General features: G+C 39.7%; 1 protein-coding gene across 4 annotated transcripts in view; it reads right to left on the bottom strand.

Moving 5' to 3' along the window:
- The window catches only part of Flt3 (fms related receptor tyrosine kinase 3), an 89,807-nt gene that overhangs the window by 27,766 nt on the left and 35,639 nt on the right, over positions 1–26,402 (bottom strand). For all 4 annotated transcript variants that reach the window (XM_046454269.2, XM_046454268.2, XM_046454266.1 and 1 more), the window contains 13 exons: positions 25,613–25,742; positions 23,565–23,692; positions 22,510–22,649; positions 22,260–22,413; positions 20,937–21,105; positions 11,261–11,364; positions 10,209–10,317; positions 9,773–9,951; positions 8,896–9,002; positions 8,677–8,809; positions 8,482–8,586; positions 3,997–4,107; positions 1,086–1,239 (listed from right to left, as the gene is read on the bottom strand). In XM_046454269.2, the coding sequence (XP_046310225.1) occupies positions 1,086–1,239; positions 3,997–4,107; positions 8,482–8,586; positions 8,677–8,809; positions 8,896–9,002; positions 9,773–9,951; positions 10,209–10,317; positions 11,261–11,364; positions 20,937–21,105; positions 22,260–22,413; positions 22,510–22,649; positions 23,565–23,692; positions 25,613–25,742 (1,723 nt within the window). The remainder of the gene's footprint in view (positions 1–1,085; positions 1,240–3,996; positions 4,108–8,481; positions 8,587–8,676; positions 8,810–8,895; positions 9,003–9,772; positions 9,952–10,208; positions 10,318–11,260; positions 11,365–20,936; positions 21,106–22,259; positions 22,414–22,509; positions 22,650–23,564; positions 23,693–25,612; positions 25,743–26,402) is intronic.

The raw sequence follows: 26,402 nt of genomic DNA on the forward strand, positions 1-26,402 counted from the left end.
GCTCAGTGGTAGAGCACTTGCCCAGCATGTGTGAGGCACTGGGTTCAATTCTCAGCACCACATAAAAATAAACAAACTAAAGGTCCATCAACAACAACAACAAAATTTTAAAAAAATGCATTGTGGGTGGAAGAATGCCTATGGATCAGTTCAGATAAAGCTGCTGTAACGCTGTGATGCAGGTCATCAGCCAAAAATTTCAAGGCTGAGGAGCATGCCACCAAACTCCTAAAGACTCATTTATGCATACTTAAACAATAACTCCATCAGGATCAAGAATCACTCAGGATCCACACAGGTGGCAGGATATACAACACAGAGCACAGAGACAAAGTGACCACTAGTTTATGTTCCCATGATATGCCAATGAATCCATCTTAACATTTTAAAACCCAATTTATGAGTTTAGATCCCTTTTGTGCAACAGTCCCAGGACTTGAGCTATTTTCTATGAGTATGCCAAGGACATTGGAAAAGGTCTTCATTCTTTCTACCTAAAAGATTGGATTATGAACCTTTCTCAAAACCAAGGGTTTCTAGGATATGATTTAGGCAGGTAGAAAGGGACTGGCTCAACAGTAACTGCACTGAAGGAAAGGAAAGGTCTTATGGTTTCAAATCAACAGGGAGACTACAGCAGCAGTTGGGGCATACATTCCAAGACCACTAGTAGAAGCCTACAAGCACAGATAGTACCAAACCCTATATATACTACATTTTCCCTATACCTACAAGACTATGATAAGGTTTAATCTATAAATTAGGCATAGTAAAATATTAACAATAATTGCAAAGTAGAACAATTGTAACAATATACTTTAATAAAATTATTTAATACTGATTGATTTGTTCATTTCTGGACTTTCTCCCATTTAATATTTTTGGACTGCAGTTGACTAAGCGTAATTGAAGCTTCTTTCAGCAAAACAACAGATAATGGGGGACCACTCTAGATCTAAGATAAGTGACTTGTCTTAGACTCCTGGATCACACAGTGCCTTTAGAAACTGGCTACTGAAGAGTATTTATCCATCACACCTTTTCTATGTCCTGTATAATAATGAAACCTTGGTCCCGCTTCTTACCTGGAATTTGGATGTGATTGGAAAGTGGGATAAAAACTGAAATTGTGTTCCTTGAAAATCTCTGTCCATGTCCTATGGAATTTTTCTCTTTTATTTCTTAGATAGTTGAGGAGATCACCATAGCAACAGTATTCAAAAATCAAGTAAATTGGTCCTGAAATAGTTACAGTTTTAATTATAGATGTACAAACGCCATATTGTTTTTTCAGAAATCTGCACAACATACAACATACTCTGTGAGAGCTCAGTTCTCCTCCAACTTTGGGCAAGCCTATCTCTTCTTATATCTTAAACTCAATTTTAGCTTTCTGCCTAAACTTTTTTGGAAATTAGTATCTCCTCGACAGCCAAATAGACTGTCTTGGTTTTGGCTTCACCAAAACCACTGGCCTCCTGGCTTCTCCACTTTGCAATGGGGAATATATGCCCACTGTATTATGAACACTTGCTTGGCATGCTAGTTTGAATCTTGAACATTCTTGAAAGGCCCATGTATTGAAGGTTGATACCTAGACAACAGTGCTATTGGGAAGTGGTGTAATCTTTGGACGTGGAGCTTAGTTGGAGAAATTTGGGTAAATGGGGTGCAGGACTGGGGCCCCTTCCTACCTCTCTCTCTTTCTCTCCTCCTTCTCTTTTTTTTACAAGAATGTTTATAGAAACTTTATTCATAATTTCTCAAAACACTATTATTTATGCTAAGACCAAGGAAAGAGGGATATAGATCTAAAAATTGTGGTCTATCCATACAATGAAATGTTTCCCAGCAATGAAAATACTACTACATATAACAGAAAATGGCCTTGGAAATATCAAGCTAAATCTCTTTCTTTGTTTCCCAGTCACCAAGAGTGAACAGGCCTCCTCCATCTTGCATTCCTACCATCTTGCACTAGGCCACCACAGACCCAAACTGACAGGGTCAAGAGATCATGAATGAAACCTCTGAAATCATGAACTGTAATAAAATTTTCCTCCTTTTAAATTATCTCAGGTATTTTGTCATAGTGATAGAAAGCTGACTAACATACTTAGTAAATATATGCTGACTCATAGTGGGATAGGGATAGGAAACATAGGAGGAATAGACCAATTCTAGACAGGGCAGAGGGGTGGGAGGGGACAGGAGGGGGCATGGGGTTATTAATGATGGTGGAATGTGATGACCATTATTATCAGCAAAAGAAATAATATGTGAGGTGAATAGAAAGCCTACATCCTGGGAACAAATTTTTACCCCTCAGATAGCGCTCTAATCTCTAGGGTATATAAAGAGTTCAACAAGACAAGCACCAAAAAAAATTAATCCGATCAATAAATGGGCCAATGACCTGAACAGACACTTCTCAGAAGAGGATATACAATCAATCAACAAATATACGAAAAAATGCTCATCATCTCTAGCAATCAGAGAAATGCAAATTAAAACTACTCTAAGATACCATCTCACTCCAGTAAGAGTGGCAGCCATTATGAAGACAAACAACAACAAGTGCTGGCGAGGATGTGGGGAAAAAGGTACACTTATACACTGCTGGTGGGACTGCAAATTGGTGCAGCAATTTGGAAAGCAGTATGGAGATTCCTTGGAAAACTGGGAATGGAACCACCATTTGACCCAGTGATTCCTCTTCTTGGACTATACCCAAAGGACCTAAAAGCAGCATATTACAGGGACACAGCCACATCAATGTTTATAGCAGCACAATTCACAATAGCTAAACTGTGGAGCCAACCTAGATGTCCTTCAGTGGATGAATGGATAAAAAAAAATGTGGCATTTATACACAATGGAATATTACTCAGCAATAAAAAAGAATAAGATCATGGCATTTGCAGGGAAATAGATGGCATTAGAGAAGATTATGCTAAGTGAAGTTAGCCAATCCCAAAAAAACAAATGCCAAATGTCTTCTCTGATATAAGGGGGGTGACTCAAAATGGGGTCAGGAGGGAGAGCAAGGGAGGAAGATTACCTCTAGATAGGGAATAGGGGTGGGAGGGAAAGGGAAGAAAAAGGGGAATAGCATGGATATTGAAAGGAGACCCTCATCATTATACAAAATACATGTATGCAGATGTGAATTTGGTGTCAACATACCTTATATATAAACAGAGATATGATAAATTATTGTATAATGGTGTATAAAGAATTGTATGCAAAAATAAATTAATTAAAATAAATAAATTTTTAAAAAGTACAGGTATGAAGACACAAATGGGTATGAATATACTACGTATACAACCAGAGATATGAAAAATTGTGCTCTAAATGTGTAATAAGAATTGTAATGCATTCTGCTGTCATATAAATTTTAAAAATATATGCTGATTTATTGTTTGCCAGAGGAAAGAGAAATATGTTTCCAGTCCTCTCTTAGGTCCATTTTCTCATTTTCATCTTCTTTTACTTCTAGCCCCAGCCCTGCTGTCCCAGAAAGAACCACCCTTGGGTACAATGTTTGACTATTCACAGAGAGACATGAGAGAATTAGAGACCATGACCTCAAGAATTCTGTGAAGATAAAGTTTCAAACCCCACCTTGACTGTGACTTGTTTGAAAGCAGCCTACTGGAAGCACTGGCCAAGCTCTGTACCTCTTTTCTCCACTACATTTATGCCAGCTCCACAGCTGGGGAGAGAAGTATGCACACCAAAAAATGTACTTGCAGGATAGTTGATTCTAAGCATATTAGATTTTTTATGTGACATATCCCAGTGGATCAGATACAAAAGGGGTATTCATTATGTTCACCCATTTGAAAAAATGGAGTGCTCAATGTCTAATTCCACTTGAAATGGGGGCCTACACTAAGTGTGAGAAAAGAGCAAAAAATAATGAGAACAAATGTCTTTTTGGTCTTCAGGCTAAACTATTTTGCATTAGGTGTCTTGGTGGAAACTGATTACCTGACAGTGTACATGCCCCCAGCAGATTCACAATGTTCTCATGATGTCCCAAGTGAGTCATCATTTTGAGTTCTGACATGAGTGCCTCTTTTTCAGAGCTGTCAGCCTTTTCTGTCAATGGAGGAATAACAAAATGTCAAACTCAAGTAAAACAGTAATTTTATGTTGTTTAATACATTAAAAATTTCCCCAGTGCAGAGATGATTTTATTACCTATCTAAATTCAAAACCAAGAGAAAAAGAGACATCAAAACAATACATGAATTTTGAATAATAATATGTTATGTCTTCAAACAAAATTTCAAGATTATGGTACAAATGTTGAATATAATAATATGGCTCTCCAGGCTAGGGATACGGCTCAGGGCTCAGTGGTAGAGTACTTGCCTAGTACACGCCTCGCCTGCATGAGGACTTGGATTCAATCCCCTGCATCAGCAGCCCCCAACACACAGTCTTTTTACCTAGATTTACAAAAATCCTTGGTTGTCCCCCAAAACATACAACCAAGTAAAATGTTAGTAACACATGATTTTCCTGCATAGTAGAGATAAACAATAAGCTGAAGGGAGAAACATACTTTGTATGTATTTATTTGTTTTGACTCCTGGATTTGTTCAAGTCATTGAAAGACTAACAGTATCAGCAAAGACAGTTGTCTCTAGCCTCTGGTCCTGGTTCTCAGGTCTGGAATCTTCCATTTGTCAGTAAGCCCAATAAGAGGAGGTCCGAGAGGACTCATTCCTACTAATGGAGTTCTCAAGAGTCTTTAGTTGATGATGAGGAACGTCACTGCCATGCACACTAGCCTGTGTCAGTTGGCCAATACATTCTCTCCCTGGAGAGAAGTCCAGACAGCTTGACAAAGTACACACATAAGCCTTGCTTGGGCACATCGTGAGGGCAGTTATTGATGAACTCAAAGGGCTCCTGTCACTGAGGCTGATGTGTAGCTGCTCAGGGCACCAGGAGCACCAGGGGCAAGGACAGGGTCTTTGGACTTGCTACTCCAGGCTCCAGGCATTGGCTCCTCTAACACATCCTTTCTTACAGCAACAGGAACTTTTCTTTACATTTAAACTAAAGTCTGATCTAATTTCCAGGTCCCATTATTTAGTCCTGGAATACACTCCAGTGTTGACATCATTTATTTTGACATAAGTGAGCTCTCAGGGGTGCGCTTGACTTCAAGATGTTGACTTTGTAGTCAGACCCTCCTGAGACCCGATAGCACAGCACATCTTCAGCTACTTCACGCTTTACAGGAATTTGTGACTAAACCGTCCATGTCCATGTGTCTACCACTGAGCGACACCCCTAGCCCTTTTTTATTTTTATTTTAAGACAAAGTCTCAATAAATTGCTGAGGCTGGACTTGAACTCAAAATCCTCCTGCCTTAGGCTCCCTAGTCCCTGGGATTATGGGAATGCACCATCAAGACTGACAGTAACATATTTTATGACATGCTTATCTTTTTCAAAGCACATTCATATACTATTACCATTCATTCATTTGTTAAATAAGTATCTGTTTAGCACCCATTGTGTGTGAGGCCACATGCCAACACTGGGGAATGAAAGATTACTGAAGCACAACCTCTGTCTTCCTGGCACTTAGAGTCTCCTGGAAAGGGGAGGCGAGTAAATAAGCTATTAAAATATGCAGTCTGCCCTCCATAGGGAGTATCCCCGGATTCGAATGGCCACAGATCAAAAACATTTGTGGAAAAGGTGTCTCTATACAGACTAGTTACTCGGCACTTACATCGTATTAGGTACTGTAAGTCATCTAAAGGTGATTTAAAGCCAGTACTTTAAAGGCTGTGTATTAGTCTACCCCATTTTATTTAAGGGACTTGAGCATCTAGAATTTTGGTACCCTCAGAGATTCCTAGAACCAATTCCCCATGGATATCACGGGATAACTTTAGTACAATGAATGACACGTGACAAATGAATGCTGAGTGCTGTGGGGGTCACACAAGAGGGGCAGTGTACAAAGCCCCAGAGGGGTATGGAAAAGGGCACCAGATGCCTAAACAGAGACCTAGAGAAAAACAGGAGGTAGCCATGTGAAACTACAGTGGAGGGGACTGGGGGGGTGAAGAATACTGCAGATTGAAGTGACAGAAGTGCAAAGGTCAAAAAAGAAGAGCCAAACAGACGCCTTAGTGAGGCTGATGGACTAATGTGGCAGATAGGACCATAACTGAATAATTAAACAAAAATATTATCACAATTGTAATACATTCTATGAGAAAAGTCTACAGAGAGCTCAGGTAACATATTGCAAGGGACTTGATTTTGGCGGGGGCGGGGGTGGGGTGGGGGGAGGCAGTGCTGGAGATTGAGCCCAGGGCTTCATGCATGCCAACCAGTGCTCTACCACTGAACTACACCCCCAGCCTCAGGGGACTTGATCTTGTCTGTGTTGTGAAATACGGCTTCCCCGAGGGAGTGGTTTAAGTTGAGAGTGAAGCGGGAGTTGGAGGTACCTAAGAGCAAGGTGAAGGGCAAGCGGAAGGATCTGCCTGTGTGAAGGCCCTGAGGTGGGAGAGAGTGTGGTGCTGTGAAGAATGAAAGAAGGTCCGCCTGCTGGTGGGCTGAGAGCCAGAGGTGGAGAGGCTGAGCAGTGAACACATTCCTCAAGGCTGTGTGGATCATTTTGAGAACAACTGAAAGCCACTAGAAATGTTAGGCATGAAAATGATATGATCTCCTTGAGTGTCCATCACTTGGACTTCAGCATAGAGAATCCAAAAGGAGGTAAGAGTAGATAGAGGTTGTTGTCACTGTTCAGGAGGGACAGAATCAGACTAGAGTGGAAATAGAGAGAAGATGGATCCAATAGACAGTAAGCAGGAAACCTGATAGGAATCAATCTGGGGTGTTAGAAGACAGTTTCAGGCTGGGTCCTGGTTGTGGTGTGTCCAATCCTGTGGAATGTGGCTCCTCTGGCACCCAATACTAATCAGTAAGAGGAAGGAGTATTGATGGAGGGCCAGGGTTGGAGGATTCAGTTGGGATGAGCTGGGTTAGAGGGGCTTTTGAGACATCTGAGCATTTGGACACAGGAGCCTAAAGCTCAGAAGAGAGATGGGAGGCTAGGGGTGTGGTGGAGATCAGCACCAGTGAAAATGTGGGGTGGAATGGGAGGGGGACCAGGAGCAAGCCACTCTGCATCAAAAGCTGGATGGAAGAAGCTGAGCCAAAAAAGCACTGAGTCAGAGGAGCAGGAGGAAATCCAGAAGAAGATAGCAACCAAGAAGCCAAGGAAGAAAGCATTTTGAAGTGGACAGATGGTCAATAATATGACAATGTATGTTGAAGACATGAAGACTTAAAGGCCCATTGGACTTAGTTGTTTGGAGGTGTTGAGGCTCAGAGAACACTAACTTGAACCCCAAAGAGTGGCAACTTGGGGCTGAAGGAGCAGCTTCAAGGTCTCCCTGCACATTCATGCCTCCCTCCCTCACAGAGCTGCCTCTTAATCCTCTTCTTCTCCCACAATGCAGAGAAGGGCCTTTTGAAATCCCCTTACCTAACTGAGAGAAGTTCTCTTCCAAGAAGGAATGTAATTCCTATGAAATCTCCTTAGCCAGGAAAGATTACCTCTCAGGAAAGACAAGACTAAAAGTCTCCATGCTCAGGGCAACCTACCCAGAGAGAGTTTGATGTATTGTCCTGAGGACTGTAACCTAAGAGGCTTTATGTCCATAAGACAGGCAGGCAGACAGACAGACAGACACACACACACACACACACACACACACACAGTGCATTTCTTCCTTCCCGTCTCCTGTAACTTGTCTTCACCGTACTCCAGGAAATCCAAGCTTCTATTCCTTTCTGTCACTCAGAATGGCATATAAGCTTCAACCACCTGGCCTTTCTTGGAGGTGTGTGCTTTGTTAAGCTTGCTGTAGTGAGATTTCCCCATGTGCATTGATAAGTTTGTGTGCCTTTTCCTCCTGTTAATCTGGTTATTTCAGTGAACCTTCAGAAGGTGGCGGAGAGCTCTTTCCCTTTACCCCTTCAGAGGTCACTGTCCATCTTAGCAAGAGAGCCAGCTGGGGAGACTTCTGCTGAGTGAGCAGTGGTAAGAGGAGAGAGGGGTGGAGGCCAGATTGGACTGGAAGGAGCAATGAATGGGAAGTGAAGAGATAGAGGGCCCCAATTTGCTCTTCTACCCAGAATCTATGTCAAAATGGAAAAAACAACTTCTGCCTGCAGTGACTGTATCCCCACATACTGAACCCAATAAAAACTAAACAAAGAGAGAAGAGGAAGAAGAAGTAGAGCTTTGTATTCGTGACTTGTATTTTATATTTATAGCATGGTTGATCCTAACAACCACCCACTCCTTTTTAACCCTGATGTATGGCGAACTATAAAAATGATAGAAAAGAGGAGAAGAGGTGAGTGGAAAACTGGCTCCCACCTTTGTGCATCTTTGTTGATCCCCTTCCACTGCACATACCGTACCTTTCAGCATTTTGACTGCAACTTGGATTGAGACTCCTGTTTTACTAATTCCATAAGCTGTGGCATTCATCACTTTCCCAAAAGCACCGGATCCTAGTACCTTCCCTGCAAAGATACACTGGAAGTCAGTTCATTTGAAAGGTTTTCCGAAGAAAAGGAAATGCTATAGAAGTCTCTGGAACATTCAATTCTTACCAAACTCTAAGTTTTCTCTTGGAAACTCCCATTTGAGGTCATACTCATATTCTCTGAAATCAATGTAGAAATACTCATTGTCCAATGAGCCGGTCACCTGTACCATTTGCAGCTGGCTTTCATACCTAAATTGCTTCAGAGACGAAATAATGAGTCAGTGAGCAATCCAAAGTTCTGCAGATATGGGAAACAATAATGAATTGTTACCCCTTCTTTTACCTTTTTGTACTTGTGACAAATTAATATGGTTAGAACGGCAATGAAGGGGAGACAAAGCCCAATCGTTGCATAGAATGAGATGTTGTCCTGGATGAAGGGGAAGGGGCCTGCAACAGAGGAGTGTCACTAAGCAATGAAACAGAATTCCTGTTTGCTACTATAAATAGTAGACTGCTCATTATAATCTCTCACATCCTGTTTGAGTAACCACTATTTTCAGTCCTTGCAAACACTCTGTGAATACTCTCCTCCCCAGAGAAAATCAGATATCTTCCTATAAAGGATAAGTTTCCTTCCTAGAAAATCCTAAGTGATTCTGAGCTGATTTTTAAAAAATCATTTACTAGGGTTGTATCCCACAGAATGTGCAAGTCAAATTAAAAAAAAAACAAATTAGGTCTGCGTTCCTTCTGTGAACATATCACATGAATGGGGAGAACTTGGTTCTGTGATGCTGGTGATTCTAAACTAGTAGTGTTTCATTTTGGAGAGCTCTAAAAAACAAAAATCACAAAACAGCAGGCTAAAGGTAAATAAGGAGATTAATAAAAGAGAAAATTAAAGAGACCCCAAATTACTTAAACTGCTTTGCTACAGTTGGATCTTTTGGTAAACATGCATCATATGGGGAGTTTATGGTTCTCTACATCACTTTAACTTTTGAGTCATAATAATGTAGGTAGAACTTTGTCCCGAAATGCAAAACAGTACAGTGAATGTCAGTGGGGATTCCTGCCTGACTCAAAAAGCCTTCTTTACTCACACACTGAACCTGTGCTCTCTTGTAAAATTCCCCCAGTAAAAGTCAGCCACTGGGACTAACTTCTAATGGGGAATTCCAGGTGGTGGGATATCACAATAGCAACCATTCCCATACCTGGTGAGTTTAAAAGGATTGTTTCACAAGATGTGCCCATGGAATTGTACGCACAGCACTTGACCAGGAACCCTTTTACAGCCTCACTCATGTTTAGGGTACTGCTGGATATCCACTGTCCAAACACTTTCCTGTTAGCCTTTTTATTCCAAATTCCTTCTGTGATTTCTTCAGTGCAGCTGAAAAGAAATGGCAGACAGAGAAGTTAAGACAGGCACGACTGTGTTGTAAGAGTGGAAGTCGGGGTTTCTGCAGCAAGTTCTAAAAGTGATTTATCTATTATAAGTTATCAGAAACAATCTATGGCCATGGAGAACTATGAAAGTAAGCATTTAAAATATGTCAGTATTTCTTCTGAAGTTGTATCCTTGAAAAAGAGCCAAGATGTCAGAGTTTTAGGTTCTTCCATGAAAAGAGATGTCAAGGTTCTCATTACTTGGGAGACTTGTCCAAACACTTCTTCCACGTCCAAGAGGGTAATGGATATCCATCCGAAGAGCAAGACGCCTGACTAGCTGATGTTTCAGCTAGCACTTGAGGTTTCCCTGTAGAGAATGACAAGTAAAATAAGCTTATGGAGTATGGTACTTTCCAGAAATGGCTCATTACTCTACTGCAGTTGCGCTTCTGGGAGGTTTCTCATTCAGGATACCTCAAGAATTCCCCCCATCCCCACCTCCACCCCCACATACCCTGCCATTCTGACAGACAGGCCCAAGGCCTCTCTGCTGAGCACCGCTTTCCACCTTTTCGGCTCTCCTCTATCTATCTGCACACCTCTAAATCATTCTTAGTTTCAGAAGAACATCTGAAAAAAGTCTAGTGAAATGTACTCTTGCATCTTTTATTTTCTTTTTCTTTCACTTTACTTTTATCTTCTTATAGACCAAAGAAATGAAGATTATTAAAATGAAGATTATTAAAACAAATAAATGATTTGTCTTCAAAATAATGATTTGTCTTTTCCTTAATATGACCTTTCAAAGTAGTAAAAAGTCAACAAAGTCACAACACTAGTCAGGTGCACATCTGTAATCCCAGTGGCTCAAGAGGCTCAGGCAGGAGGATTGCAAATTCAAAATCAGCCTCAGCAACTTAGAGAAGCTAAGCAACTCAGTGAGACCCTTTCTGTAAATAAAATATTTTAAAAGTGCTGAGGATATAAGCTCAGTGGTTAAGCACCCCTGGGTTCAATCCCTGGTACAAAAAAAAAAAAAAAAGTCAAACACTAAAAGCACATGCAGAAAGGATATGGAATAAATCTTTTAGTTTCTAAGTAACCTTTCTAAGTAACCTTTCTAAGTAAATCTTTTAGCTACTGGTAACCAAAACCAGTAGATAAGAGAGTAAAATTCCAAAATACTTCATCATTCAAAAACAGTTCTATAGTATCCCTTTTAAGCCATGACCTGGATCTTTCTGATTAATATTATTAGTGAATAAAATAGTGAGAACACAAAAATAAAATTCTTGGCAATATAAACTTACTTCTTATATTCAGCGTAAACATTTTGGTGAACTGAGCATCATCATTTTCTGCGTGGAATATATATTCTCCTGGTTGGTGTTTATGGTTGCAAAACTTAGATATGCTGTTTGAGAAAGAATTAAATATAGATTTAGCCTTATTCTTACAGTAGATGCTACAGTGAAAGATGGTATGCATGGGAAGAGTCTTCTGCAAGGCTATTCCCAAGTTTCCTGGACAAGGAGGTATCTGTATTCTAGACCCTTGCTACTCAAAGGATGGTCCATAGACAGGTAATCTCAGCCTCAGCATACAGAATCATCTAGGAACTTTATAGAAATGCAAAATTTGGAACTCACCCTAAACTTAGGAACTCAAAATCTATATTTTAAGATGATCTCCATGTAGTTCATATGCCCAATAAGGGTTAGGGCTGGCTGGGGGGTCTTCAGAGAAACAACTGTCCCTATTGTTCTATACATTCTGGACAGTCTGACTACCCCCAAAGAAAGACTTCTGCAGGGGGATGAGTTTTCCTGCTTCCTGAAATGATTGATTTGCTGATGATGATCCAAGGCAGAACCCATGACCAGCCCTTGATTTACACAGCAATTACAGTGTTGAGGACTCAAATTCACTGACTTTATACAGAAGAATTTGATGGCTTCCATAGCCTCTAATACCTACTTGGAATGCTCATTAAGCATTCACTACCTTTTGTCATGCCTAACTTGATATTGGGGCTTATTTGCCATGTCTACTAGTACTGTGTGCTGTTGGAGGTTATCGTGGGGGATGTTGGACAGTGTATGAGAACAGGAAGGCTATAGTCTATTAAATATGGTTTCATGCATCCACTGTAACAAAACTAGAGAAACAGACAAATAAATTCCCTTAACAAGGAATAGGAAATATTAAGGCCTTTAAAAAGATATTAATTAGACCAAAGATAACTTGAAGTTTAAAAAAAAAGACCATGTACAGAATGGACAGGACGAAAAGGTGAGCAAGAAGATCTGCAATGGAAGACAGCCTGAATCGAGGAGCTGTGTAGGATGCAAAAGACCTCAAAATATAGATCTTGTGTTTAGTCAGTTTCCCATCACTATAACAAATACTTGAGATAAGTCAACTTATAAAGAGAGAAGGTTTATTTTGGTTCATAGGCTTGTAGGTCCCAGTCCTTGAATGGTTGGCCTTCTTGCTCTTGGGCCTGTGGCAAGGCAGCACATAATGGCAGGAGTGTATAGTGTACCAAAACCACTTATCTGTTGGCTAAGAAGTGAAAGAAAAGAGGAGAAAGGAGCAGGGATCCCAGTATCCCCTTCAAGGGCACACTCCCAGTGACCAGAAGACCTCCCACTGGGCCCTACCTCTTCAAGTGGCACCACTCCAGGAAACAAGATTCCAACACACGGGCCTTTGGGGACATTTAAGATCCAAATTATTTCAACTCCTATCCTAAAAATAGAAAGTGGGTAAAAACCTACATACATGGAACAGTTAAAGCATTAAACTGAAGATATGTAGACAATCAATGGAGTAGAGGTCAGTGTAATGAGAGAAGTTCAGTGGGCTTCACAGAAGCAGGGCTTGAGGGGCACCCCCACCGCCAGATGAGCTGGTTTAGATAAGAGGATAAGAAAAAGAGGTCTAAGAAGGAGGCGAGGCTGTGACTGAAGGCCGGAGACAGGAACTCACAGGGCTACACGTAAGGGGAACAGGAGACTCTTGACGGCAGCAGGGGATATGCTGGGCTGTCGGAGAGATGAGGGCAAAGTGGATGGAATGGGGCCAACTGATTGGGGACCTTGAAAAAGAAGCCTAATGTAGACTTGATGGAGAAAACAGGAGGAAGGCGTTTGGGATCCATGAGGAGAAGGTGAATATCATGAAAGATTCCTTTGACGGCAGGAGGAAGGGTTCACTGGAGGAAAGTCTGGAGGTAGTAGTAAAAATCTAGGAATTTATTCATTCAACGGTCAGTGGTGGACCCTATTTTGTGGAAGGAATTAAGGATACAACAAGATGTTTGAAAAAAAAATGGGTTTCTGTTCTCAGTATTTTACAGTTTGGTGGTAAAAGCAAACAAGAAAAGAAGCAGTTACGGTAGAGTGTGGGAAGTTCTACAATAGGAGAAGTAAAAGTTCAGATTTGGGGTTTCGGAACATGACAGACTAAATGTCATCTAAGGTAGGGAAGATGGGAAAGAAGAGCAAACCCAAGAGGCACCAGGAAAAAAAAAATGGCAGGTCCTGAATTGGATGAAGAAAAAGGAGGCAAGAATAGAATCCCAGTTGATCCCTATGATTCGAAACATACAGCTATCTGGTTAGTGACAGCTTTTGAGCCCATGCTGATCTGACACTGATGTTGGGTGCCCTTAACTCCTGAGTGGAATAACAACTCTGTCTAGTGATGAAAGGATTCATTTCCCCATCAAAAGTTTCCAGCAATTGATGAGCACTTGACAAGTTTTTAGATGCTTTGTTAACAAGAAGACCAGTGCATAAAAAATGTTTCTTGACCTGACCTTTTCTCTTTCTCTCTCTCTTTCTTTCCTCTTCTCTCTCTCTTTTTCTTTCTTTCTTTCTTTCTTTCTTTCTTTCTTTCTTTCTTTCCTTCTTTCCTTCTTTCCTTCTTTCCTTCCCTTTGGTACTAGGGATTGAACCCAGGGGCATTCTACCACTGATCTACATTCCGAACCCTTTTTATTTTGAGATAGGGTCTCACTAAGTTGCCCAAGTTGGCTTGGAACTTGTGATCCTCCTGCGTCAGCCCCCTGAGTCTCTGGGATTACAAGCGTGTACCGCCGTATCCAGCTCTGACCTACTACTGGACCACAAGGAAGAAAGGGTGAAGTGGAAGTGACAGAAAGATTGGCGGGAAAGTCACATGAAGCCTACGGGGGAGAAGAGGAAATCTAGGTACCATGTGATTCCTAAACTTCAGGAAGGCAGCGTTTCAATAGTCCAAGAAAAGATATGAGCTTCTAAAAGGGAAAATGTAATTCTCTCAGAGCAATGGCTAAAGACCTTGAAAAGGAAGGAGAAAGGAGATTTTTAAAACGAAAGGAAGGAAGGGATAGAGATAGGGAAGAAGAAGGATGGAAAAGAGAAAAAGAGAACTCCATGTGGCTAGCCAAGGACCATGCCACAGAAAGAGTCAATTGGCAGAAAGAGCAATGACCAATCCAACTATTTATCATTAAGAGGACCAAAGCGAAAAGTTTTGTGAACATTTTTCTCCTCAGTCTTTTGTGTTGTTTTCATGGAGTGTGGTTTGCACAGAGATAGCACCTGAAATGTTTTCACTCTTTTGAACCGTTTCCATGTAAATAATCATGTAAATAACGGGAACACAAAACTGAATCTCTGGGTTGTTTGAAACTGCTCTTTCCCTCTCCTTTCTAACAGCCAACCCTAGCAACAACTGTGTGGCTGAACCTGGGAATCCCAAGGGGAATAACCAATTAGATGTCTGGGAGAGCCAAAGCTTCCTCCTCCCCCGAGGGTTTTTCTAAAAATGGCCTGTCTTGCATGGACAGGAGATCAGGAAATTTGAGTTCACAGTGAAACAATACCTTGGAGACTAATAAGATGTATGCTTAATACAACTATGAAAAGGTTTTCTCTTCTGTCATCAGATTTAGGTCATTTTATTTTCTACTTAGTGCCCAGAGGGGAGGAATTGAGAAATGGCAAGCTCTTTCTAGGAGCTTCAGAGAATAATTTTACTATTGGGTTAAAAAAAAAAAAAGATTTATTTAACGAGCAAGAGTCAAAGTCAAACCAGAGGACAGAGATTAACTAATAAAGAATGTACTGGTGAAGTTGAGAGCTTGTGAAAGTGCAGAAGGAAGGGGTGACAAGATTGAAGGTGGCTTTCCACAACACAGAAAGATGATGGATAAGGAAAGACGGTGGATCAGGAAGCCTGGAGACCTCATCTAACCTCAGGCTACAGAGTGGAAGGCCTGAACACAGCCTGGCCAGAGTTCCCCCAGCTTGGCTGTAGTAAGATCTGCTCTGTTCAAATTTCTGTTCTGAGATAGATGAAGACGGTGGGGGTGTCGGGGGGTGCTGATGATTTCATAGCTCTCTGTACAATACCATGCTCATTTTAAATTTCAATTCAGAGATGCCCACAAGCCTGGTGTACAACCATTAAAGATTCGATAGCAAAAGATGGCACATCCCATGCAGGTTAAAAACACTTTTATTTTCTCAATAACCAAAGAACATATATGTATCTCTGTTTTTTCTTTCTTCCTTCCTTTTTTTTTTCTTTTTTGCAGTGCTGGGGGTGAAACCCAGAGCCTTATACACACTAGGCAAATATTCTACCACCAACCTACACACGTCCCCAGGTCCAGAGTATTTCTGTTTTCTTATACACTGGGTTTGAGAGCCTCACATTTTTGAAATGAGTTTGTGTCAAGAGGCCTTATAGAGAAATGACTAAAACCACAGACATCAGAGCTCACTATTTCTGCTGGAATCCCAACACTGCTATTACCTGGTGCTGTGAACTTAGGCAACTCAGTTTCCTCATCTGTAAAATGAAAGATTAAAATAGTATTTATCTCATTTGCTCATTGGAAGAGAAATTTTCAAAAAAGCACTTTTTGTATGTGTGGCTCGTTATACCTAGTAATCATTTTGAATAAAAAATAAATGTAAGAGCTGATGTAACTCAGTTGTATAAAGTGCTTACCTAACGTGTGCCAGGCCCTGGGTATCAATGCCCAGTACGGGAGAGGGGAGAAAAAAGGCAGTGAGAAGTTTTACTCTAGGATGTACAGTAAGTGTGCAAACCACATTAAAATAAAAGGAAGATGTAAGGGGAGAAAAAAACTAAAGTCAATGCCCATAAACAGGAGTAGTTTAAAAATTTCTAAGATGTAAAATACTATGCAGCCATTGAAAACAATGATGTAGTATAATAATACAACTATTAACATAAAATACTTACGATATTTTTAAATATGAAAAATCATATTACAAATGACATGATTTCATGTTTGTACAAAAATCTATACTTTACACTTCTACCATGATGGTTACATAGAAAAAGTAAAAAAATATATTATCTCTGGAGATAGAATCATGGCTGGTATTTCTACTTTATTAAAGGCAATCTCACAAAACAAGAGTCAGTGAATGGTAGTGATTTTGCCTTATATGACTGGGTAGGTAACAGCCTCAGTTTCCATCTTTTTAAAAATGGGACAATTAGGATTGAATAAGGTAACCCATATACTCTGCACATTGTCTGGCATGAGGTAAAAGTTCAAAGTACCTTTCAGTTTTAATAAGTGGCTTCATAGGATGTGACTGAGAACTTAAAACTGAGTGGGGTCTTTGGGGAAAAAGGGACCCAGGCTCACAGTGACAAAGAGCAGAAGTAAAAGGGAACAGGACTTAGTTGGGAGCGCTTGGTACTTGACTAGGCCCAAACATCTTCTCCCTGTACACATTCAGGCTCACCTCCTGTACCAAAAATATTTAAAACATTCTTCCACAGGTTCTCTCAGCCTCTGCAGGGACATACCATTCACTGTTTTTGAGAGCCTGCTTTTCAGTTTGCCCTTGCTTCTCTAGAGCAGGCCCTGGTTCATCATCCAGAACCCACATGACCGTCAGCCTGCTGTTTACCTAGAAGTTGTCACACTGCAGTTGTTGCCTGGGATGGGGGTAGGAGGGGTAGGCAGAACTGAGATTCACAGAGTAGAAAGATGAGATATTTCAGGGACAAGGAAAACTCAAGACTTGGGCCAGGCTAAAGAAGAGTCTTTCAGAAGAGATTCCTATATAATTACAATGATCTAATATAAGTTTTTCTTTTTTAACCAAGAAACTGGAATAAACTAACATAGATTTGGTGTTTATGATGAAGGTTATAGGTAGGAGGTTATGCCAAACAACAGGTGAAATATCCTGGATGCTTTTGTCAAGACCAGGATGCCAGGACAGCTGGAAAATTACAATTTCATCAAATGCAGACACACAAAAGCAAGCCCTACTGAGCGCTGGGGGCAATATTTGAGGAAGTAAATTGGAGAAATGAAGCTGTGAAGGTGGGGAAGCTGACGGACTTCTGGCACACACGCCACGACCACACCAAACCTTCTGCAGGAGTCATGTTGTTACTTGGGCTTTCAGTTACAGATTTTAAAAACTCATGTCTCTTTGCCAATAAAATCATCTCTTGCAACACGATTAAAACAGGACACTTCACCATCCACGTTCAATTCCATTAAATTGGGTTAAGGATGCTCACGGCACTGTTCTTTCGGCTAATTAGTAAATGTGAAACTTTTTATCATCAAAAGATGAAAATAACTCAATCTCAATTTAGACCATGATGTGGAGAGGAAAAGACACCCAGAACGCTCAGAGACGTGCTCAAATTTTCCATTGTTCAGATTTTGTTCAGTCATTTTGAGCATCTTTCCTTTGCCTTGGGTATTCAGTGGCCCATATTATCTGGCACCTCCAGAGCACTAAAAAAACATTGTAGCCTCTTTGAGTATTTTTAAATCAAAGAAAGACTGAGTGTTGTGGTCAGTGCCACTTGTGGTCCCTGTAGTACAAAGAAGATGCCATTGACTCATCTTTGTCCCAGATTGCGTACTTTGAGCTGCTTTCCAAGGACGATGATGAATTCATTCATTTACTAGACACACATTTACTGAAGAAGGCATTGTACAGAGATAGAGAAATGGCAGAGCACCTATCCTTATGGAGATTATAATCCAAGAGGTGAGATTTAATAGACAAAGAAGTAACTCTGCTAGCAGATAATTAGGAATGACAAAGATATGGAACACCATGGGAGTCAGGATCTGCTCAATTCATTAATTTGGCACCTCTGTAGGAAAACTACTAGGGTTCAGGGGTGGAAATTGTGGCCATCGCATGAAATCATTAACCAGCCCACAAGATTCACCCACAATTATGTAAAATCTCAAAGGCTATGCAAGATGTCACTAGCACAGCAGCAATCTGTGTAATTTGAGAGGAGAGGGAGAAAGATATTACCTTATTCACTCTTGTATAAATTTGATGCTCCTAATAGTATCAAACCCAACAAGAAATTACACTGACATTTGTTGAACTAAATTGAATTGATCTTTATTTCTTTGAATGGGATTCACAATCTAATCCCATAATGCTAGAAGCTTATCTAACATTTTGTTAGATAATGCATTCACATAATACAAAGAAGGGAAGGGACAGTAATACACTGATAAACTTTCTGAACATTGGGCAATTGGTAATCTACTCAACTGGGGTAGAGTGGAGTCGAATCTCTGACCTGCTACTTGTATAATTGTGCTGGTGTCAATAAGAGTTCATGATGATAGGGAGATCCCTAGAAGACAGTGCTCCTCAATCAAAGGCAATTTTTCCTACCAGGGGACATATGGTAATATCTGGAGTGATATTTCGTCATCACTACCAGGAGAAGGGAGATATGCTGCTGGCATCCAGTGGGTGGAGGCCAGAGATGTTGGTAAGTATCCTATAATGCACAGGATAGTGTCCTCTAAAATAAAGAACTATCTGGCTGCTGTTGAGAAACCCTGAGCTGGGGGAATGCATATTTGTCAGCTCCCAGGTCAAAGGTAGCATTTTTAATTACCTTGACAGTGAATCCTTTGAATATTAAGAGTTTGGGCAAAACAAGATAAAAGTTTCTTTGAAAACTCAGATTTGCAACTCTTTCTAAAAATCCAAACAGGGTTTTTATATATAGCTCAGTAGCAGAGGGGTTGGCTACCATGTGCAAGACCCTGGGTTCAATCCTCAACATCACACACAAAAAAATCTGAACAAAGACCAGAGACTGGTTACAAATCATTTGAGAAATAAATAAAAGCACAATAACCATGACACAAACACTTAGAAGAATCAAGGTGAAAAGAACTTTCTCCAATAAAATAAGTGAGCCATGAAAGCAAGACACATATGCCAACTTTAAATTCTTAGCTATGTAAAGAAAGTAAAATGAAGCAGGTAAAATTAAACTGAAAACTGATTTTGTTTAACTTCATATATACAAAATATCATCATCTTTACATGTAATTAATATAAAATTAATTAATGAGGTAGTTTACATTCTTATTTTTCATACAAAAAGTCTTCAAAATTTGTTGTGTATTTTAGAGCTGTGGCACATCCTAATTTAGACTAGCCATATGTGGCTAGTGGCTACTGTACTGGACAGCACAAAAATTACCAACAGTTCTTATTAAAAATTCAGCATCGAGGCTGGGGATGTGGCTCAAGTGGTAGTGCGCTCGCCTGGCATGCGTGCGGCCGGGGTTCGATCCTCAGCACCACATACAAACAAAGATGTTGTGTCCGCCGCGAACTAAAAACAATAAATATTAAAAAAAAAAAACTTAAAAAAAAATTCAGCCTCAGGCCTGAAGTCCCAGATACTCAGGAGGCTGAGACAGAATGACTGCTTGAGCCCAGGAAGCCAGCCTGGGCAACATAAGAAGACACTATTTCAAAAAAGAAAAAAGAAAAAAAATGGGAACTCGGACCTAATTTTGTTTCTGCATGTCTGGAATAGAGGCAAGGAACACACATTTTGAAACATTTGCCCAGACGATTCTTGTACAGTTGGTTTATAAACCACATACTGATAAACAAAGATTTTACTCTTGAGTATTGTCTTGTTAGAGAAAGGGCATGTTCCTCTCAGTTGCTCATAGCCCAACCTGAACCACAGCTTTAGTCACACCGCTTTAGTTTTAAGAGATCAGAGGGGTTACAGAAAAACATGGAAGCCACAGAAGACACAGTGGGTAAGTTAGGATTTTGTTTTCTAAAGAGGGAATGAAGAATTACTTCCGTAAGAGAATCTGGAACATGGTTGCCCAAATGCTCTGGAAAAGCAAGTTTTCCTTTCAACACTATGGTTGGATTATTTCTGCATTTATTTTTTAAAAACATACATCAATACACCTATAGGCAATGGGTTCTGGTTTTAGGGAGTTTTACTTCCTCAGTCATCTGCAGCGTGCTCAGGAGACTCGGTGTACTACAGTGTAGTACTCTCAAATAGGAAGTAACAGTCTTATGACTCAGAAAATGCCACAGAACCATACTATACTAACATGATTCCGTTTTTCACAGAGTGGGCTATACTCTCTGAAGTGATTGTAAGATTGCTACTATAGCCTCACAATATGCCTTTTGTTTTCTTGTCTTCAATTTCAACTTTAGAAATTTGTGGGACTAGGGGTGTATGTAGCTCAGTGGTAAGAGCACATGCTTATTGAGAGACTGAGGCAGGAAGATGGTGAGTTCAAAGTCAGCCTCAGCAACTTACGGAGACCCTGTCTCTTAATAAAATATAAAAAAGGGTGGGGATATGGCTCAGTGGTTAAGCACCCCTGGGTTCAACGCCTGGTACTAAAAAGAAAAGCGCATTTGCTTAGCATGTTTTGGGGAAAAAATATATAAATATAAATACATAAATATATGCATGTATCTATATATAAACTCACAATTAGAGAATTTGCTTCCATAAGTACATGTGGGCCCAGGAGGTTAGCCTGGGCAACATAAGAAGACACTGTTTCAAAAAAGAAAAAAATGGGAACAATTTCTCTTGAGGGTAATGAGAAAGGAGAATCATGCTAATAATGGTAAGTCTGAGAGCGCTGTGTTGTCTCACCTGTATCCATCTTCCAGACCCCTTTGTTCACATGGAAATGATTTTCGAGAGAAGGTCCATGTACATCGGATTTGTGGGTATGCTTTAAACCTGACAGAAAAGCAAAAGTCTTCATATTGATCAATTTCATAATCTTCACTTGAATTGGTAGCATTTATAAATCCCTTTTCTGAAAAATAAAGAGGCATTTATAAATTAGATAATGGCATTCAGATGAAAATGTATTGAGATGACAAAATGAATTTTTATTCATACATTTGATGCAAGAAAGCTCAGAGGTTGGCATGCTGCAGATCAGGTTTGAAACTCTCAGAAATGGAAGAGTCTTATCTCCAGTTCTAAGCCTGAGCTCATAATCTTTTGGAGTCAAAATTCCTTGAAGAATTTGATATAGGGACTGGGGCTGGGGCTCAGGAGTAGAGCACTTGCCTGCCACATGTGAGGCACTAGGTTCAATCCTCAGCACCACATAAAAATAAATAAATAAAAATAAAGGTATTGTGTCCATCTACAACTAAAAATAATTATAAAAAAAAAGAATTGGATGTAAATAATTGACCCTTTTCCTAGACAAATACATAAATAAACCTACAAGACTTTACAGACAATATCAAGAAGCTGAAGGGTTCCCCCACTGCCAGCCCAACATGTATACACTGAGAACAAAGAATGAAAAACTCTGCTCTCAGCCAAAGTAAGTCTCTCAGTCCTGGGTCCCAAATAAAAATGATCTCGAGGTACAAATAAAAGAGCAAGCTGGCTGGCAATATTCACACATTGTTCTTGCAGAACATTTCCTTATTAGTTTGCTAAGAGAATTCCTGCATTGCTTAGCATTTTCATTTTGGCTAGGGTCTGCGTCCTAATCCGAGATTACTTAAGCATAATTATTTTGAAATGCTACGTAGCCCACCCCCATTTCCATTCAGCTCAGTGCTTGTACAGTTTACATAGTAATGGCTGGCAGCAGGTTCTTAGAACATGTATTTATTAAGAAACTATATGGCACCAGGCTCTGGACCCACAAAGATAGAAGGGATGTCCCTGTCCTTAGGAAACTATTGGAGGACAAAAGCATACAAACAGATGGTCACACTACAGTGATACATGCAAAGACTGTGGCATTCAAGTGAGAGTATGATTTAACTGGGAAAGGAAAGGAGTGGGCAGCTTATCTTTGAAAAACTGTTCTAACTCAATTTCTTTTTCAGTGTTTTAATGGTAACATCAGATTGAAATCAGCATTTGTGTTACATACCACACATTCCACACTAAAAGCAACTACAAATGATGGATAAAGATTGCATGAGCAGCCTGCATTACCCAGGATGGTAACCAAAGCTGACTGACTGGGATGCTCCGAGGAGGAACAAGTGTAATATCCAGTGTCGTTTCTTCCCACTGATGATACAAAGGCAAACAGAATCCGTATCATCGTTCTGTTTCTTGAATAGGTACTCATCTCAAAGTAGCTGCCCTGGGTGTTAATAAAACAGAGTTTGCATTTAGTGATCTCAGCGGTGCTATTACCTCATTGTTCCTGCATTTTCAGAACACAAACTTGTCACCTTACCTCCTCGAGGACTTTGTTTTCTAATTCCCAGGTGAGCCCAAATCCGTGGTTCACATGAATGGCTTTGCACCTTATCCATAAGGGTTCCCCCACTTTCAGGAATAACTGGGGAAGCGTGGTCTGAGGAGTTTGATTTAAATCTAGAAAATGAAAACACCCCAAATAATTAAAAAAAAGTGATTTTTTTCCCTCATCTCAAAAATATACACTGAGTATCCTGAAGGACAAAGGTTTTTTTAAAAATTTTTTTATTTGTTCTTTTTAGTTATACATGATAGTAGAATGTATTTTGACATAATATACATACATGGCGTATAATTTCCCATCCTTGTGGCTGTACGTGATGTGGAGTTATACTGGTCACGTTTTCATACGTGAACATAGGAAAGTGATGTCCCATTCTGTCTACTGCCTTTCCCATGCCCATTCCCCCTCCCTTCCCTTCATTCCCCTATGAGGACAAAGATTTTAACATCTCCAGTATTATTAACCGTATTAATGAAATAACCTTTTAGAGGTTTACTACTCTTTGGTGAGAAATCAGTTCTTACAGCATCCATAATATCACATTTTAAATGATATAAAGGGGCCTGGGGTGTAGCTCAGTGGTAAGAGTGCATACTTAGCATGCACAAGGCCCTGGATTCAATCCCCAGCACTTAATAAATAAGATAAAACTAAATGCTATGAAAAAAAGAGAGAGGGGCTGGGGTTTGGTTCAGCAGTAGAGTGCTCGCCTAGCATGTGTGAGGTGCTGGGTTCGATCCTCAGCACCACATAAAAAAAATAAATAAGTAAATAAAATAAAGGTGTTGTGTCCAACTACAATTAAAAAAAATTAAAAAGAAAAGATAGAATTTCTGAAGCTGAATGATTACTTGATTGCTGTTAGTCCCAGATAATTTCTAAGGAATAGTCACTGAAAATAAAAGTACATGATAGGGTTAAGGGTGTAACTCAGTGATAGAGCGTTCACCTAGCATGCCCCAAGCCCCAGATGCGTCCCCAGCATGGGAGAAAAAATAAATAAGAAGGACATGATATTAGAGTGTTACCTATTGTGAACAGCTTGGTACATTCTCTGCCCAGTTCATTTCTTGCACAACACCTTATATCTGTTCCAAATAATTCATGAAGTACCTTTTCCTCTTTTTTAACAACTGCTGGACTTTCTTCTTGACAGCTGTAATTAGAAAACAAAGGCCCTTTGACTAAATATGGTTTTAAATGACTGCTGTGGGCTGGAGTTGTAGCTCAGTGGTAGGGCACTGGCTTTGCATGTGTGAGGCCCTGGGTTCCAAACACAACATCTCAAAAAAAAAAAAAAAAAGAAAGACAGATGTATGTTCAGGAGTGCAGAGTTACAGGTTCTTGAGCCTGTCTTAAGGAGCCAAAAATTAAAAAAAAAAAAAGCAAAAATTAAAAAAAACAAAGAGCAGATCAAAAAGTAAACAAACTGGGCTCAGTGGTATACACCTGTAATCCCAGCTGCTCAGGAGGCTGAGGCAGGAGGATCTTGAGTTTGAAACCAGCCTCAGAAAAACGAGGTGCTAAGCAACTCAGTGAGACTCTGTCTCTAAATAAAATACACAATAGGGCTGAGGATGTAGTTCAGCGTTTCTGAGTTCAATCCCCCATACCAAAAACAAACAAACAAACAACAACAACAACAAAAAACAGGTAAACACAAATTTATCGCTTCAGTTAAGGGTTCCTAAGGAAACTAGCTGGTTACTCATTATCTCAATTTGTTAGAATAACACTACATCATAAACAGTTAAAATTTTCTTTTGCTTGGCAACGTTTTTGGTTGCCTTTTAAAAACAGGGAAAGGAAGAACTAAAAAGGAAGACAAAAAAGGAAAAAGTCTAAGTGTCACAAAGCCAAGCCCATCTCAGTAGTCCACAGAGCAACACTGTCTCCGGCCTCAACACAAAGTGGACTTTGGTTCCCTAACAGCGTTTCCCTAATCCAGGCTTTTCCCAAAGCACATAAAGGTTTTGGAATCTGTGAAGCATCTCTCTTCTCTTCATCCCTAGAATCAAGTTACTCTTTTCTTTGTGTAGCCTTCCTTGAGTTGTTTTTAATTACAAGACAATAATAACAGTTCATTGTATGAATGTTGGATAATACTGAAAAACCCAAAGAAAAGAATATAAAGTTATCCAATCCTATTACTCTGAGATAACAACTGTTATCATATTGATATGTATCTTATCAATCTTTTTTTCTCTGTATATAATGTATATATGTATGTTTCAAGAATCTTTTTTTGTACTTCTAAAATTTGAGATCACATTCATATCATTTGGGAACCTGGCTTTTTTTCTTTTCCTCTTTCTATTTTCTCCCATTTTTCAAAAAAAAATGGTTCAGTAGGCTTCAACTAGTTCAAACCTCAAGAATTCTTGCTTACAGAGAGCTTAGTGATGGCACATATGGAAAAAGAAAAGTAAACATTGACTCTGTATTTGTATCTGCCAGAAACTGTTCTATATGCTTCATGAGTAATCAACTCATTTAATCATCATCATAATTCTGTATGATACTTGTTAACATTCTCTTTCTTCAAATGAAGCCCAGAGAGGTTAAATAACTTGTCCAAGGCTACACAGTTAGCAGGCAAACCAGGGTTCAAAGCCAGGTTCTCTGGCTTTAGATTCTTGATCTTTAAACAATTATATTAAATTATGTTTCCAGAACAAAAAATGACCACAAATTAAACATTTAGTCACAGAGAATTTCTTACTTATAAGAGACTGTATTTAAAACCAATATCTTTTCCCCCCAACCAGATACTCCAGGAATCAACAATACCATAACTTAACAATACCATAACTCATGGAGTATGATGACAGGGAGGAGCCTGCAGTCGATGTGAGCAGACCTCAAAACCCTCTTTACCAAAAAAAAAAAAAAAAAAAAAAAAAACCCGCCCCCCCCACCCCTGTGAGGCCCGTACTATTCATTCTGTACATTTAAGGAGTCAAAGTTTTCTGTTGAAATAGAGATACATTCAATTTTTAATACATTGCGAGGTCAACTACATTAGAAAAAGACCAAAAATTAATAATCATAGCAGTTATCTTTTCACATCTCATACCTTTCACCCTGCGAATCACAGAACACCCATTCCACGATCGGTTCTGGAACACTTTCAGATATACAGACCAGGGCATCCTGATTTTCCATTTTTCTAAAGTAAGGTCTTCTTAATGTGTAAAGCAGTGTATCTACAGCATCATAAATTATTAACATATTAATACTTATTAATATTTTATTGATATTTTTAAAAATTATTGTCTTAGCAGCCCCCTCAAAAAAATCTGCATCATTAAGAAACATTAATACTTTATATTATAGCAGTATACACTCCCCCCACACCCAGGCAATACATTAAATTCAACTATAGCGGCAATGTCAACTTTAACAATAATCCTCTTGGTCAATTTCTTTGGACATTCACAAATCCACAGATAACTAAAGTAAGTAAAGTAATGTGAAAATGGAAATATTGATGTGCATAAAAAAGGGAAACTAGCAGCAATAATATACAGCTTAAACCCTTTATTTAACATACAGCTTAAAACAACATTCTAGCAGGGCGCAGTGGCTCAAAGCCAGCCTTAGCAAAAGCGAGGCACTAACCTCACAACTCAGTGAGACCCTGTCTCTAAATAAAACACAAAATAGGGCTGGGGATGTGGTTCAGTGGTTGAGTGCTCCTGAGTTCAATCCCTAGAGCCAAAACAAAAACAAAACCCTCAACTTTCTTCCCATAATTTCATCTACACCAAGGTATAAATATATTATAATGTAGAAATGTAAAAATATGAGTAGAATGGAGTTAGAATTGGAACAGAATTTAGAGGCTGTTCACAGTGGACCATCAT

This window comes from Marmota monax, unplaced genomic scaffold (assembly GCF_021218885.2).
Source record: "Marmota monax isolate L192 unplaced genomic scaffold, Marmota_monax_Labrador192_F-V1.1 WCK01_AAM20220418_F8-fsc00011, whole genome shotgun sequence".
NCBI lineage: Eukaryota > Metazoa > Chordata > Mammalia > Rodentia > Sciuridae > Marmota > Marmota monax.